Source organism: Tympanuchus pallidicinctus, unplaced genomic scaffold, assembly GCF_026119805.1.
Source record: "Tympanuchus pallidicinctus isolate F22 unplaced genomic scaffold, pur_lepc_1.0 scaffold1, whole genome shotgun sequence".
NCBI classification, from domain to species: domain Eukaryota; kingdom Metazoa; phylum Chordata; class Aves; order Galliformes; family Phasianidae; genus Tympanuchus; species Tympanuchus pallidicinctus.
Window position 1 is genome coordinate 67,209,467 of NW_026294618.1, and position 16,218 is coordinate 67,225,684.

Sequence of the window (16,218 nt, forward strand, 5' to 3'; positions counted from 1 at the left end):
AGTTTTAAATAAATACAGCCAAATGGGGAGGGAACAAAACAAAACAAAATAAAAAACTCTAAAATTTAGGGCAATCTTCTGGATTATTACAATCCAATGAGACTGGACATTTTAGGAGCAGTTCTTCTAACCTAAACAGCTATTTTAACAGTGACAGGTAATGGTGATCCAAAAACAAGGAGCAATGAAGCAAAAGCTAGAAAATGCTTCTACTTTTTTGTGCCTCCATTCAGGAAACCCTCTGCTTCTACCTGTTGCTTCCTGCACTTCTCCCAGTCACAGACCTGTCTAGTAGAGCATGCACTCAGTGGTTTTGTACAGCTTCATGGAAATTGCCTCTGCTGTGACTCAAACCTTTCCAGATCCAGTCATCACTTTGTTAGTGTCAGACATTCAACTCATTCACAGCCCTCTGATGTGGGGAGCTGAGGTCTAGAAAAGCAACAGCTTCTTCCCAAAGTGGTTGGCACTGTAGTCAGGTGTGTATGTGATTCTTGTAAGCTACTGGAAAGTTTTTCCAGGGAAAGGTAATTACTTTTATTGGCTCACAATGGCATTAGCAACCAACGCAAGAACATAATGAACAGTCTTGTGAGTTCATCTTTCTCTGTGGCATCATACGCTTGGGTTAGGTATCACAGAGGTTTGGTTAACTGATACAACAGTGGGTACCTTGCCAGATCTTTGAGCCTTTGAACCTGTTCCTCTTCCTAACAATAACTTGGCAGAGAGCTGATGCTAATGTTTACCAAGTTACAGTACAAAAACACAAAGTATTAGATTACTGATCACATTGTTGGTTTCACCTGTGCTTCCAGGTGACCCTTAACAAAAATATAAAATAAAAAATAAAACAAAAAATAAAAATATTTGTAATTGCTGCCTCATAAGACTGCCCCATGAACAAACAGAATAACTGCCTTGGTATCTCAGGGACAAGGAGACATGGTCTTCCTGAATGTGCAAGGGAAGAATATTTGAGACAATCTCTCTTTTCCCTTAGCATTACTACATGCTAAAATCTAAAGATCTTTCTGTGCTTAAGCCATGATTTTGGACCCAGGCAGACTGCAGAGGGACAGGTTAGAGGAGATTAATATCTTGTCCTTCCAGGAAACAGCTTTAAGATTTCACACGACCTACACATTCCTACAAAGGATGAGGGAGGATACCAGTCCCGTTTACCTCAGTACCACTCTGACAAGGCATCTCTTCAGTTAACGTAACTCCAAGGACAACAAACACGATATCAGTCTCTTCCAACTGTCCTGAATATCAACCAACAAAAACGAGTTACAGCTTGATTCTGCCTTGGATAATGTATGAGTTAAATTAGTTCAGAAGTATTAACGTTTTTCAAAATCATAAGTGGTTTGCTTTGTGCCAATACATATCTCTTCACAGCAGACCAAGAAGAGTGATCACATAAAACCTTGCCAGTGCTGCTGTAATCAGCATTGCTTTTACCTGCACTGACGCTGAGTTCAGGGCACTTATCCCCGTGTAACTCTTTCACTTATGCAAACAACATAATCCAGATTTCATAAGAATGAATAGGCTGAAAGTTCTTATGCTTGTTGCCATAGTTACTTGAAATCTGCTGTTAAAAAGGGAAGGAATGAAGACAGAGAAGGAGAAAAAGTAGGAAAAGAAAATATTGATATCACGGCCAAGGTTAGGTCATATGATAAGGATATAGTGATGACCTTGAAGGAACAGAGTCTTGGTGATGGCACTAAAGAGTGTGCTATCCAGGCAGCCCATCTTTCTGCACTTTGTTTGCTGTTGGGTTGATCTTATGGACATTGTTTTTTTTATAAGTGGTTACCACAGGGGCAAAATGTATGCACTGGCTGCTACTGGATTGGCAAATGGAGAAAGGGATTGGGTGAAGAGAAGAATTCTTTCACAATTTATTTACTAAAAAAATGGTGTCAACTTTCATTTCATTTTACAAACATAGGGAAATTTGGAGCAATGCCTTGTTCAAACAGAATAAACTTCTTAGTCTCTGTTTAAGATAAAAGCAGAAATATTTAAGTTCCATAAAAGCAGAACTGCAGATGCATTGTTAGCTACTTAGCATTTTTCTTCCCTAAAAGCACATGGTACCAAAGTGTATTGTGAGATATGCACTGAAAGAGTATCAAAAGAGTAACTCTATGAATCTTTTGCTATCACCACTTTATATTGTTGGCAGTCTGTCCTCTTACCATAAAGAAACAGTTGTACTCATAACGGCTTTGTGCTAAGCCAACCTGTGAACGTATCACTGTTGCTATTCACTATTTCATCTTTTCATTCCTGCTGTTCTTCACTCCCTTCACTTTCTTATAACTGGCATGTAAAGCAGCAACGTGTATGCAGCCAGTGTAAACCTGGCTTGTCTACACCAGAAACACACATAAGTGAATCAAGCACATTTGATGCCTAATGTATTAGACCACATTTACACTTTGTATTGACATTCATGGACAGAGCTAAGGGAAAGCACTGGAGTAGTTGGAAGGCTCCTCTGTCCTAATCCAGCACGGCATTTTCTAAACACTTCTACTTCAAAGCCTCTCTCAGCCCCAAAGAGTTAATTTGCCTATCCTTGTCATCTTCCCTCAGTCTGTAACATGGCTGAGAATCTTTCATCCTTTCCCCCCACAGTTCTCTGTGCTGCTGCCCTTGCTCAGACGTCACCATTGTGCTTTGTATGGAAAACAAATGATAACCTACAATGCTATAAGAGACTACATTATATTAGGAATGCATTTTCTTGGAGAACTATATTGGCAGTAGTCTCAGTAAATAATGTTTTCTGCTCTTTTCAGAGTAGGAAGAACTCACTCATATAGCAACCAGAAAAGCAAAGTGAAAAAAAAGAATGTACTGAATACAGCAGCAGTAACTGAAATGAATATGTAACACGTGGCATTTGTTGGAAGTTGAACCAAATTCACAGCAGCTGTCACTACCCTAATTAAAGAAATCTTGCAGGCAATTTCTTCTCTTCCGGCCCTACAATTACAGTTATTGCTTTTTTTGTAATTTATTACTGTGCTACCAAATGGCCTCCACGTTTGAATTATAAATCAGCAAACTTCCAGAACAAGGATAATTAATGTCACAACAGCAGAAGAAATCACAAGCTATTTTAATGCTACAGCAAATAATTAGCCTCAGTCTCCTCTGGAAGAAAAGAGTCAAGAGATCTCGACTTCAGTCTGGGAGGCAGGAGGGCATGACAGAGACCAAGAGCATCACTGGTACTGCCACCCACCCAGCTTCCCAAAGGTGCCACATTCCCTAGCAGCAGTCTGGCAGAACTTACTCAGAAAGGTGACAAATTCCTTTCCATCTGATGATGTGAAACAAAGCAGCAACTGAGGTGGCAGCAAGACAGAAAAGGCTAATGTGGTTCCTCATAATGCTATCATGAAGTAGGAACAGTAGACTCAGGGAAGGGCTTGGAATCATAGTGGAACAGGTTTCTAGTGAAGGAGGTATCCCACTGCTGAAAAGTTACTGGGATTAAGGCAAACTGTGAAATTAAAATAAATAGCTGTTCCAGAATAACAGCATGTAGAGACAAGCCTTGTAATGCAAACACTGAGCGCAAGCTTCAGATTAGCATTAATCAGTTAAACTGGAGTAGTTCCCCACTTTTATTCAGCACAACCTGAGTGAAAAAAGGGAAGCTATCATCTCCATTAAGTTGTTCAGATTTCATAATTCAAAGACCTCCAGTTTCTCTAAAATGTGCTTGTTTCAGGTTGCTCCAAAATCCTATCCTCAAAATGCTCAAATGCCAATGCCTTTCGGTATTCTGCACTAGAGGAACTGGCACCTGCTATTCACTCCTGTACAACTCCAATATGAAAACCAATATGAAAAACTTAAGCCTTGCTCCAGTAAATGGCTAGAGATATAAAAGGAAAAAAGTAGAAGGAAACACATGAGATACAGTGCAGGCTGCTACACACTAGGAAAATGAAAGGAGATACGCTTGTAAATGCTATTCCCTCTTTAATGAACTCTAGTAAATGTATCTGTAAGTAATTTCCCTTTCCACAAACAAGTTCATGCAAATTATTAAGTGTTAAGGCAAGCAAATACACTTGCCTGCATTTATCTCACTACCCATATTAAGAAGCTTAACATTTCTCCTCTATGATGAAAAAAATTAAGAGATAGGAGATACCTTCTGTGACCATGCAACAGTACTGGAGGGGCAGCTTAATGCAGTAACTTCTCAAAGCAGCAAGTAGCTTTAGCAAATTGTCAGTGTTTGCTTTACTCATCTAGCAAGGCATGCCTCATTTGACTACTGTATACTTGCCACACTGTTCAGCTATTATGCTATTAGGAACAACACAACACTAGTCTACAATTCAATTCTTTCAGCCTGCCTTTAGTGGTCCTTTAGTACAGTCTGCGTTATTACAGTATAGGTAACCAAAAGAAACATGTTGCATGTTACATAGCTGAGTAACTAGTACAAATTCAACACTGTCTATTGCAGCTGTACCACTCAGTCAAATCCTCAGCTCCTTTCTCCTAAGGAAAAAGGAAGTTTTAGATAATAGGATTGAGAGAATAGGATTGAGAGGATATTTGCCTTGATTCACTACATGCAAAGGATAATGCCATTTATTTTTTCTAGTCTGTTTTTGCTCCATGCCATCATAGTAACAGATTTTCCCTCGTAAGATTTCATTTTAAGATCTGATATCACAGTATGATAAACAGAACTGTTCACAATTTGAGATGGTTTATTGCCATTTGGAATATGTTTTATTGTTCAAAACACTGCACCAAAATAAATCCCACCATGTACATTCTTTGTCATCTACATTTTTAACAACAATGTAACTTTCAGGCAGGTCATGCATGAAAATCACTCTTCAGTGACATAAAAAAAAACTAATGAAAGGCACCTTGTGTCCTTCACATCCCAGACTCAAATTAAGTTAAGTAAGTTCTTGACTGAATAAAGATTACATACATCTAGAACTCAAGCAGTAGTAAAACAAATTAGAATAACCTGGAAAACAGTATCAGACTTTGTAGAATAGATAGATGTGTACAGATTCTACAGATCTGTAGAATTTGATAGAATTCAGTGCTATGCTTTTGCTTTTCACCATCTTTAAGTAATGTGCGACTTAAAAATTGTTACCTATGTCTCTTTACTGAGACAAGGCATGCAGTAAGAGGGAAAGCTGGCTGCTTCCAGGCTGTGTGTCTGCACATTTGTTCTTGGAGATTAGCAAGCCACTGCTTAAGTTAAAAAAAAAAAAAAGAGACTAGGAATGAATGCACCCAAGTTAAATGGCTTTTAAGTATATGTTAATGTACAGAATAATACCACCTACAGTTCTGTTTTACTGACCTCATTTCCAGTTAATTTGGAAACAAGTTGGTGAAGCCATCACAAGCTATTTTATTTTCATAATAAGAAATTTGTTTTCAAATAGTGCTGGTTGTTTGAGTAACAAACTCAGAAGGGTAGTTACTAAGGACAAATAAGGCAACAAAACATTAGAAGCAGTGGTTCCCATTGCTGTATAGTACTTCTAAAAAGGCAAGATAAAAATTAGAAATATTATTGATGGGGTCATTCACAACAGGTGCTTTTGTTTTATCCCCATTGTCTTTGTCACAGCAACTGTAGATGGCAGATCTTCCTTGGTTGTAATTCAGGATGACCATATTCCTTGGCTTAGTTCAAGTTAGATATTTAGTTCTTTTTCTCCAACCTGTCAGGAGAAGAACAAGATTTTTTTTTAAAGAGCGAATACTGAACTTCAGTAGTTAGCAAAAGTCTGGATGCACAGTACAACTTCAGGAATGTCAGACACCTAGCTGGTTATTTCTACAAAGGCAGATCCAGTAGCAACTTTCCTAAGTCTTCTTTAATTTATAGATCAGGAGACATTATCTCACCAGATGCATTTCTTAAAAGAGAAAAACCATAGCTCTGATTCATCAGGATTGTTTGGGATTATGTCTATAATAGTAACTATATAAGGAAAGTGCAAGAATTGCGGTCTGCTCCACGGATACATAATATCAAATCTCAGATCTACCCTATACATACAAGAATGATCAGCTTAGTTTCTTTTCACCTTTCAGACATTCACCCTCTTCACTATTTTGATTGTTTCAATCTCAGAAGTCATTGAAATAGACATACATGGACTAATCAACATAGTACATTTAAGCAAAAATCAAAGATCCCAGCAGCTACTAAAAGCTTTATCTGCATCCATGACCTTCCAGCCTCTTCTGTGTAGACCCCCTCCAAAGCTCACAGGACATGCAAGACAAGTCACATTTCCACCTGTGACAACAAGCTTGTTTTTTCTTCATTATCTTCTGCAAGCCTATTAACAAGCCCAGAAGCCATGCAAGGGCTTGCACCACAAGTAAAAGTCACTGAAAGAGCATGCTGAGTGCCAACAAATTGGAACTTGCCTGTATTTGATCAGTCGCCCTCCTTGAATAAGTTGTGCAACTTCATTAGTCAAGTGGCATGCAAAGAGAAGCCAGTTCCTTGGCTGCACTTTGTAGGCAAATCTCATGAAAGTCAAGGAGTAACAACACAGTGCTGCAAAATATAATAGATATCAGTGGATTATTTTTATTTTGTTGAGAAATTATTTTCACACCAGCAAAATGTAACAATACACAGAATGCTTCTCACTGGCATTTGAGTTTTCCAGTTGTTACAAACTTATGCATTTTTCTGCATTGGATCCTTAATGTGGTCAAGTGCTAATTTTACTATAGAAGAAATTGTGGGGCTGGAATCATCACAAAAAACCTTCATATTGCTGTGGTACAACTGAAGCTTTCTTTAGGTTATGACTTAAACTATCTCAGCTAGAAATTTAAAAATACTCCTGTTAATACCAATGAGATATGGCAACAAATAACTTGACAGATTTCTAGGACAGTATTTTTAATAAGTACTTACTCTGCATATAGTTGTTACTGGAAAAGCTCTTAAAGTTCCCAGATGCACCCAGCCACAAGAAATAATGAGCTTTCAGAAGCATAAAGGTTTCTAACCTGCTTTCCAGGAAGGCAAGAAATAATCTCAATCCACCCTCCTGCTATAACTGCATTTAAATACAGGAAATTACAACCTATTATGGCATCAGTTTTGCAGAGTTCATGCTTTAGCTTTCCAACATGCTTAGAAAGAATAAAAAAAAAATCTGGAAAATTTTCAAATTAAATTACTTTTTTTTTTTTTTTTACCCAGGTTCAGAACCTAGAAGATGAAATAAATATTTGTACACATACCACCCCAGGCATACTTGTAAAAAGTACCCTAAAAGTAAACACAGTAGTAAACAGTAAACACAACCAGATGCTATTACCATCACAAGTTTCAATGCTGCAAGTAGCACACACTGAACTATTAATAGTCCTGTGACCTTTTAATTGGAGAACTACTAATTCTGTATATAATTATTCTGTTCTGATTATAAAATGGCAGTTCAGTTATCTGAGTTATCAATTGTAGTGAACAAGAACAAAGTAAAAAAAAATAGAGTTTGCTACCAAATACTTTTTATTTCAGGCAAGAACTTCGGAGATCCGTTAACGGTTCTAAGAGCCATAAACAACACCTTTCATAAGGTGTTTCATAAGGTTCATTAGACTTATTCAGGTCTAGCTCATTACTAGACCACACTGAGTTATTTGTACATAGCATGTGGAATCACTTCAAGCTTTTCTGAGTCCAGGAATTTGATGTCTGACTCTACACATAGAAAACCTTTTAATTTAAGGACAGCCTAGCAGCTACATATTTATAAACTTTTGTTCAGCTGTAAATCAGATCAAAACCAGGAGCAGGAATAAATAGCTGCAACTGAAAAAGGCATTAACAAACATTCATCACTCTCCAAACTTTATCCTGCATTATTCTGTATCTGAATGCCTACATTCAATTATTATTTTTAAGTAATTAGGGTAATAAAAAAAGCAAAATCAGCAAATATTTGGAGATATGAGAAAAAACAAATAGTAAGAAAAAGACTGCATTTCTAAAATACTAGCTTGTTAATGAGCTTCAAGCTACTCAGCAATTGAAGTATGAATTTTTTTTTTTTGTGGTAGGATCTAAAGCAGCTAGGGTGGAACTACAGTGTGCTCTGTTTCTGTCTTAAATGTCTGAATTTACTGAGCTGGGTATCTGCCACCAAAAGTTATTTGCAAAACACACTCTCACTGTACTGGAGACAATATTTAAGCTGGTCTTTCATCTCTAGGGTAGTAGATTAATAGATTGAATTACTCTAAGTAGAATCTAGTATAGACGAGGCAATAGATTTCCTTAACCCAATGGTATTTTGCATGGGGGAGAAGAATTATTTGGAATTAAATTGTTAATTCCTTAACGAGTCTAACTGCAATTACACTAGTATTGAAGTACCAGTTTAGTAAATTACCTGTTTTATGATAACACAGAAGAACTTAAAATACAGACACTTAGGCAAAAGCTACACATATGCAAAAAAAGGCAGAATAATCGTTGCTTATGTATTTAAAAATGAAATTTTTACATCATATCAAGAGCCATAATAGCCTCCTGACATTCAGGCATCTACTTGGAAGGAGTTAGTCTACCTCAGGTGTTTTTAGCACCCCACAAAGCACTACTGTTTTTTCAGTGTCACTGTTTATATTTAAGTCTCACACCAATCACACTGTATCAGTATCCTTGATGCAAAAAAAAATGCATGCAGTAGTAGAGTAGTAACTACTAATGCTTGAGTCTGCTGACTAAAACTATGCACCAGGACTCTGTACACAAAAGAAAAAAAAGTTGCTGAAAAGCTCTACAAAAGACTTCACAACTCTGGTAACTCAGTATGAGAGGCCGCCAAGGTTATATAGAAAGATTTTTAATATCTGCATCTGTTCTGATCATCAGTTAATAAGAAATTAATATCACACTGCTTTAAGTGTGGAATTGGTGTTCTACAGTTCACAGAATCACAGAATTGTAGGGGTTGGAAGGGACCTCCAGAGATCATCGAGTCCAACCCCCCTGTCAAAGCAGGTTCCCTACACCAGGTAGTTCACTGAGAAGATGCTTGACTCAGTACTTACCAAATGTCATTCGGCCACTAATGATTTCTGGAGATTTCTTCATGTCATTAATAGCAGCAACAGGAAGTCCCCAATTGGCTACTGGGCCCCAAAAGTGCTGTAGAAGAAAACAAAAAAAACCATTGCAGATACCAGTTAAGCTCATGCTTTTGTCTCTTCCCCACATGGGGATACCAGAGATACTCTAATACTTTGGAATTGCCAGGGGACATTCAAGTTTCTTGCAACTGAAATTTCAACAGCAACATTTTGCCAGCCTGAATATCAGCTTGTAACATTGTAATTAGACTCTGATTGAAAGCTACATTTGTTTCCTGTAAGTTTAGGTTGCAATATTGGTAACTTAACTAGAACCCATACAGAAAACTGGAATGTTACATTACACATTGTTTTCATAGTTTGTCCTTCCTGCAATATGCAAGAAAGGGTAATATCTCTGTGCCTATAGACCACATTGGCTCAAATTCAGATATAAAGGAGTATTCAGGAGCTGCAAAAAACACATTTATTTTTACTGTACTTTTGCTGATAAAAAAATTAACACCTTTAACAGCTAAAGCCTCTCAAGAGAGAAAATGGCATAACTGAGAATAGCTGCATGGTTACATGGTATCTGTACTTCACAGGTATGTTTAGGTAGTGTAAAGAAATGTATCTTTAACTCATGCACAAAGTACTTGCTGCAACAGAAGAAGAGCATTTACAGTCAGCAGTATGTAGGATACTTTTTTCCAATTCTTTAATGAAACTAGTTAAAGGACAGCAAGTGAACCAATAAGAAGTACCTAATCACATACACTATCTTACTGTGCAAATCATGGCTAAGACAAACGTATCCACATTATCACACTAAATCACAGCACAAAAGGTAACTGGTGACACAGTACACATGTGACTTCTACTGTTTAAATAAGACTCCTGAAACAGCAATTTCAGTTTCAGAAAACAGGTCTTTAAGGCTCTAACCCTGTCCACGTTTTTCACAGAGGGTGGTGATGCACTGGAACAGGTTGCCCAAGGAGGCTGTGGATGCCCCATCCCTGGAGGCATTCAAGGCCAGGCTGGATGTGGCTCAGGGCAGCCTGGTCTGCTGGTTGGTGACCCTGCACATAGCAGGGGAGTTGAAACTAGATGATCATTGTGGTCCTTTTCAACCCAGGCCATTCTATGTTTACTGGAGACTTCTGGTTTGAAAGGCAGTTCAGGTCAACTTCGTGTTTCTGTGTAACTGCCATTACAACACAGATATACTGCAGACCACTTCCAGCTCCAGTTACACAAACTGAAGATCCATCATCAACCTGAGATGCCACAGCAATAACTTTCCTCTGCTGACCAGGGAGGTAGGTGTGAAGCCCTTTCACTTGAAATAGTTATCCAGTTTTAAGTGCCTTTTGACGTTTTCACAAACAATAATTAAACTACACCTATCCTGTTTGTCTTTGGTCTGCAGAGATGAGCAAGTTTTCCATAACATTATGATTCTTACTATTATGAGCCATCACAACCATATCATTCAGAGCATAACAGGCCTAAAATATCAACTTCCAGTTTCAGGAACAAACCGAAAGGCTAAGAAAAACTCTGCAGACAGAGTTACATGGTACTATTTATTGTCTCAAGTAAAGCTGGTTAAAAAAAATTAAGTCAAGCGATGTAATTCAGTAGCTACTATGCTACCAGTGTCTCTGCTATATAGCAGAGCAGCTCTAGATAGATAAGATCTCCTTAGCAAAGGGAAAAGACCTGTTGATTTTTCAAGTTATTACTGTGAGACAGTCACATAAAGCCTAGACCTGCAATTACTAGTGCACCACTCCTGGTGCTTTTCACATGCAAGGAACTTCATTAACAGTGCTGAGGCAGGAAAAGTTCACAAGTTACTGAACTCATGCAAGAAAGGTCCCCTCCCCACTCCTTACCGTGCTGTTGAAGTGGGCCATCATTGTTTGCCATTCAATAAAGCAAATGGGAGAAAGAGAAACAAAATATTAGTTTCCTTCATAATTCATATATGATTGATGCTCACAAGAAATGAAAGACAAGTCAGTAACTTACCTCGGCAGTAACCTTGGTTAATTTAACTGTTATTTCCTTCAAGAGTTGTTACTATGAGAAATGTTTACTGTTGAAATGTCATTTACCTTGCAGAACAAAAACCTCATTATGATTCATAGAAACTCTTTCCTGCCCTGCAGACAACAAAGCATCCAAACTCCCATCCTAAGCTAGTTTAAAACAGATGTCAAAAACCCTCAAGGTTTGTCTAGAACAAAGCTAAACTGCTATAGCTTCACTGTAAAAGCTCTGAAGTCAATGAATTCTCCATATACCTATATTTAAGTAGATTAAACCAAACATTGCCAGAGGTCTTGCTGTCACTAAGCTCAGGCCAACCATGGCTGTATTAGATACAAGCTATAACATTCAGTGACCTAACATGCCATGTACACACCAGGAATGTACAGGCTTCATTTAAGCCATCATGTAATTACCAGAACTATTAATGCTGATCTATACTACTATTAATCACTCCCATCATAATGGCTTCCATGATCACTTAACAAATGCCTATGGTAAGTAGACAATCATGCCTTCTTCAGAGGTCAAGCTGAATCTTCGTTACAAGCAGCAGTCTGAATCAAGGTGCACTGTTAGTACATCCTTGATTAACCTAACTGCTTGTTCCACTGCTTTCTTATTAACTGTAGCAATAATCAACTGGCAAGCCAGTTTCACAAGTGCACATTCCACCTTTTTTTTTTTTTTTGGTAAAATCTTAAAAAAACAAATTCAAACAAGCCCCTTAGCACAATGTTTTTGTGCTAACAGAATCCAACCTTCTTTTTTAACATGCAAGTTGTTCACACGTATGCAGAAGCCTAAAATAGAACCACGCTGCCTGCTGCTAACAGTTCCGGCTAAGGTCTTGCAGCCATCCCCATGCTCACGTGAAACTGGAACAGCTATTCTGCCCAGAAGAGGGCAGAACAAGGTCATTCAGCTCCTCCAGAAGCAGACAACCGCCCCAAAGCTCTACAGCCAACACAGCTGCAACAAATGCTACAGGATCCTTACTGCAGATACAGGGCAACTGCATATATCTACTCCTGAAGAGATACCACTCCAAATCTGTAGCTTCCAACAATTACATTCAATCCCGTGAAAAAGACAGCATTTTGTACTAAAATGTCAAACCTTGATATGCCAATCAGCTTGTTTTAAACTAACATTGCTGTTGAAGTTTACAAGAAGGAAAAGAAGCCGTACTTAGAGCTTATGTTCTTACGACGTTTACTTTAAAACCTCAAGACATAATTAGGGCAAATCTATATTTACATGATTTACAGTCATTCACATCCCTATTAAACACCACTTCAGAGAAGCCAGAAGTGAAATTGGCAGAACATTTAATTATTTATGACAGTTTTAAAAGCAATTTATCTTTTCTTTGTGTGAGATCCAGAAGCTTGCTCATGATATAATGCCAGACATAGCCACCTGAGAAAAGCAGTATGTGTTCACTAAATCAGCTTTTGAGTTATGGAGCTGAAACTGAAGCTACTTACCCTGATGGACCTCTGCAAGGACTGACTACACTAAAATATAACAGCTCACAACTCACCATATAGTCAATTCTGCTGCTTTGGGCAATTGTGGTTATTCTATCAAAGGTCAAGCATGAAGATGTACAACCTCAGTGTTGCAAGCAGGATCTCCAGTTATTGTTTCACACGAAGAAATTACACACTTGAAAGCCTCACTGTAATTACTGACGTGATTAGATACTGATTTCTAGAGCAGACAGCATAGACTCATAGCTTTGCTTTAAGAACGGGGCAAGAAAGGAGTTTTGTGCAAGATGCAGAGCCCTCCAGTAGGCTGGAGCTCTCAGGAAAGAACATACTGGGATACAGCCGTTAAGTAGACATACTGTGTTTCCATTACACTGGAAGACTGCAGCCTTTTATTGACAGTTAGCTAAACTCTAAGCACCATACGAAGCACAAACAAGAGCCTATACTACTTTCCTAGGGCAGGAACAATGCTGAACGGCTGCCCTGGGTGGTTCAACTGGCTTCGTGGCACGTCCAGTAATAAAATGACAAAAGACAGAACCCATCCCACAAAGCAAGAATCCTGTACATGTTCAGATAACTGAACTTTGTTTACTTCAAGAGGAGAACCAAGATGAAATACTGCTTTTTTTTTTTTTTATTTTTTAGCTGCCTTTAAGTCTTTGATAAGGAAGACGATACTTCAGCAGATAACCTTGGTGATGTCAGGGAGCAATTCATTCTCCCAACAGCTAGTCGCTTTCCTTTATTACAGAGCAGACCGATGCACTACTACAGCATACACGCTCCCAATGAATACCAGCACAATAACAAAGCGTCAATGTCACAAAGCATCCACCAAGCTTACAGGATACCCTCAGAACTTCCAGAAGGAAGCCCTGCTGAGGCCTGCTCTGGCTGCCATCTCGCTGTGAAGGCGTTCTCGCTCCTCCCGCATTTGGGTCACTGCTTTGGCGTCGCTTCCCACCTCGCACAGAGCCCCACGCCGCAGGCGTTCTGCTCACCGCAGAAGCTCTCTCCCACACAGACCCACCCCGCCTGCCCCAAGCAGGGCCGTTCCTCACACCAGCAAGTGCCCTCCAACGGGCTCGCACAACGAACAGCGGCCGCAACAGCTGCGAGAGGCACAGGAAGAGCTTTCCTAACGTCATTAGCAAAGCTCCGCCGAGCCTCGCAGCCCATCCGTCCGTTGCTGCCGGTACCCCGCTCCTACCCGCCCGCCTCAAGGTCAAATGCCGGGCGGGACGGCATCCGCCCGCCGCTCACCTCATCAGATAGTCTCGGAACTCCTTGCTGCGCACGTAGTCCGCGGCCTTACGGGCCAACGCCCCCGCCATGGCGGCCCGGCAGCAAACGGGCTGAGCCCGGTTCGCCTGCACCCTCGCAGCGGACGGCTCCCCCGCGCCGCCGCCGCCGGCTTTACGGCAGCGCCCGCGCCACCGCCCTCTCCGTCAGCGCGGCGCTCCCCGCGCTCATTGGCCGCCGCGGTCCCGCCTCCCGCCCGCTGCGAGCCGAGCCGGTAGCGGCGCTCAGAGCCGAGGGGAAGGCGGACCGCCGTAAAGCGGCGTGAAGAAAAGGGGAGGGAGCGATGGGGAAGGGCGACGCGAAACCGCCCTCGCCTGAGCCGCCAGCGTTCCTTAACAGCCCGCGGGGGCGGAGCCCTGGCGAGCCGCTATTGGACGCGCGGCTCGGCTGCTGGCTCCTCATTGGCTGGGGAGGCTCTCCTTGAGGCGGTGGTTGGGGCGTGTGGCGTCAGCTTGGGGGGGTGGGGGGCGAGTGGTGCGCGTAGAGCGTTGGGGTGGTTTTCTAAGGGTGATCCCGTTTGTAAGAGCCCAGAGCGCGAGCTTCAGGTTTGCGGTCAGAGAGCGCAGGATTCAGCCTTCCCCCGTGGCGCTCGAGACGCGGGACCAGGCGCCCGCAGGCACTTTCCATTTCCTGCCTTCGCAGATTTTTGCTTGTTTAGACTTGCAGATAAACTCTAACCCTGCTGTAATACCTTCTCCATATAATTTGGGTCGGTCAAACAAATACCCGTATGTGAATGACTCCTTATCTTTGCTCAGTGTACTGGAGATAGTGAAAATGGATGTTTATCTGCTCCGACTGCTTTCCCGAGACCTGCAGCACCTTTACCACTGGGCCGGCAGCTGGGTGCAGCCTGGGCCATGCTGGCAGCACAGGGACCCACAGCAACTTCCTTGCTCTCCACTTCCAGGAAAAATACCGTGTGGCTCTTCTCTGCTGCATTACTTGCTTGGAGAGGAACAGATCTGAAGGAAGGCACAGTCTGGACACAACCTCCCCTTTGCAAGTGTCCATGGCACGTGATATGAGCCCTTTCTGTAAAGAAGTGTTTCCTGATATCCAACCTAAACTTACTCCAGTGCAACTTGAGGTCATTTCCCCTCATCCTGTCACCTGTCACCAACGAGAAGAGACCAACCTGTTCTCACTGTAAGCACCTTTCAGATATTGGAAGAGAGCAATAAGATCTCCCCTCAGCCCCCTTTTCCCCAGACTGAACAGCCCCAGTTCCTTCAGTCTCTCCTCACAGAGCATATTCTTTAAGCCCTTTCACAAGCCTTGTTGCCATTCTTTGGATCTGCTCCAGCACCTCAATGTCCCTTCTGTACTGAGGTGCCCAAAACTGAACATAGTACTCGAGATGAGGCCTCACCAATGCTGAGTACAGGGGCAGGATGACTTCCCTAGTCCTGCTCACTACATCATTCCTGATACAAGCCAGGATGCCATTGGCTTTTTTGGCAATCTGGGCACAGCGCTGGCTCATATTCAGCCAACTGTCCATCAGTATACCAAGGTCCTTTCCCATCAGGCAGCTTTCCAGCCTCTCCTCCCCAAGCCTGTAGGATTGCCTGGGGATGTTGTGACCAATATGCAGGACCTGACACTAGGCTCTATTGAAACTAATGCAGTTTGCCTTGGCGCATCAATCCAGTCTATCCAGGTCCCTTTGTAATGCCCTTCTCCCTTCAGGCAGATCAACACTCCCTCCCAACTTGGTGTGGTCTGCAAACTCAATCCCCTCATCAAGATCATTAATAAAGATGTTAAATAAGTGGTCCCTGTACTGAGCCCTGGAGGACACCACTCTTGATCGGCAGCCAACTGGATTTAACTTCATTCACTACAACTCTTTGGGCCCAGCCAACCAGACAGTGTTTCACTTCTTATGTTTTCCTTGACCTTGTGTAAGGAGAAGGAAAAAATCTTTTACCTGCTTGGGAAAACAGTGTTCTTTAGTCTTTCTTCCAAGAATACACAAGCCCATTCAACCCTGTCTCACATGCTGTGCCTTTTAAATCTTTTATTGCTTTCCTTACTCCATCCAGACTCTTGTTTACAGCTTTTCAACGTGGTTCACAGTGTTTGAATGAAAGCCTTCCCAGCAGTGCAGAGTCCTCTAATTCTGAGGTATCCCACTTTATTTTCAAAACAGTTAATAGAAAAATCATTAACTAGATATATGCCCAGAAGACACCAGCCCCAAGTGACAAGCCCT

At 41.1% G+C, this 16,218-nt stretch overlaps 1 protein-coding gene across 1 annotated transcript; it reads right to left on the minus strand.

Annotated features, from left to right (window-relative positions):
• Positions 1-4,742: 4,742 nt before the first annotated feature.
• MPC1 (mitochondrial pyruvate carrier 1) lies at positions 4,743-14,119 on the minus strand. Its single transcript, XM_052699247.1, has 5 exons — positions 13,962-14,119; positions 11,040-11,043; positions 9,118-9,214; positions 6,466-6,598; positions 4,743-5,747 (listed from the first exon to the last, which is right to left on the minus strand). Exons 1-5 carry the CDS (start codon positions 14,030-14,032, stop codon positions 5,729-5,731), a joined length of 324 nt encoding a protein of 107 aa, XP_052555207.1. The 5' UTR covers positions 14,033-14,119; the 3' UTR covers positions 4,743-5,728.
• Positions 14,120-16,218: the final 2,099 nt, after the last annotated feature.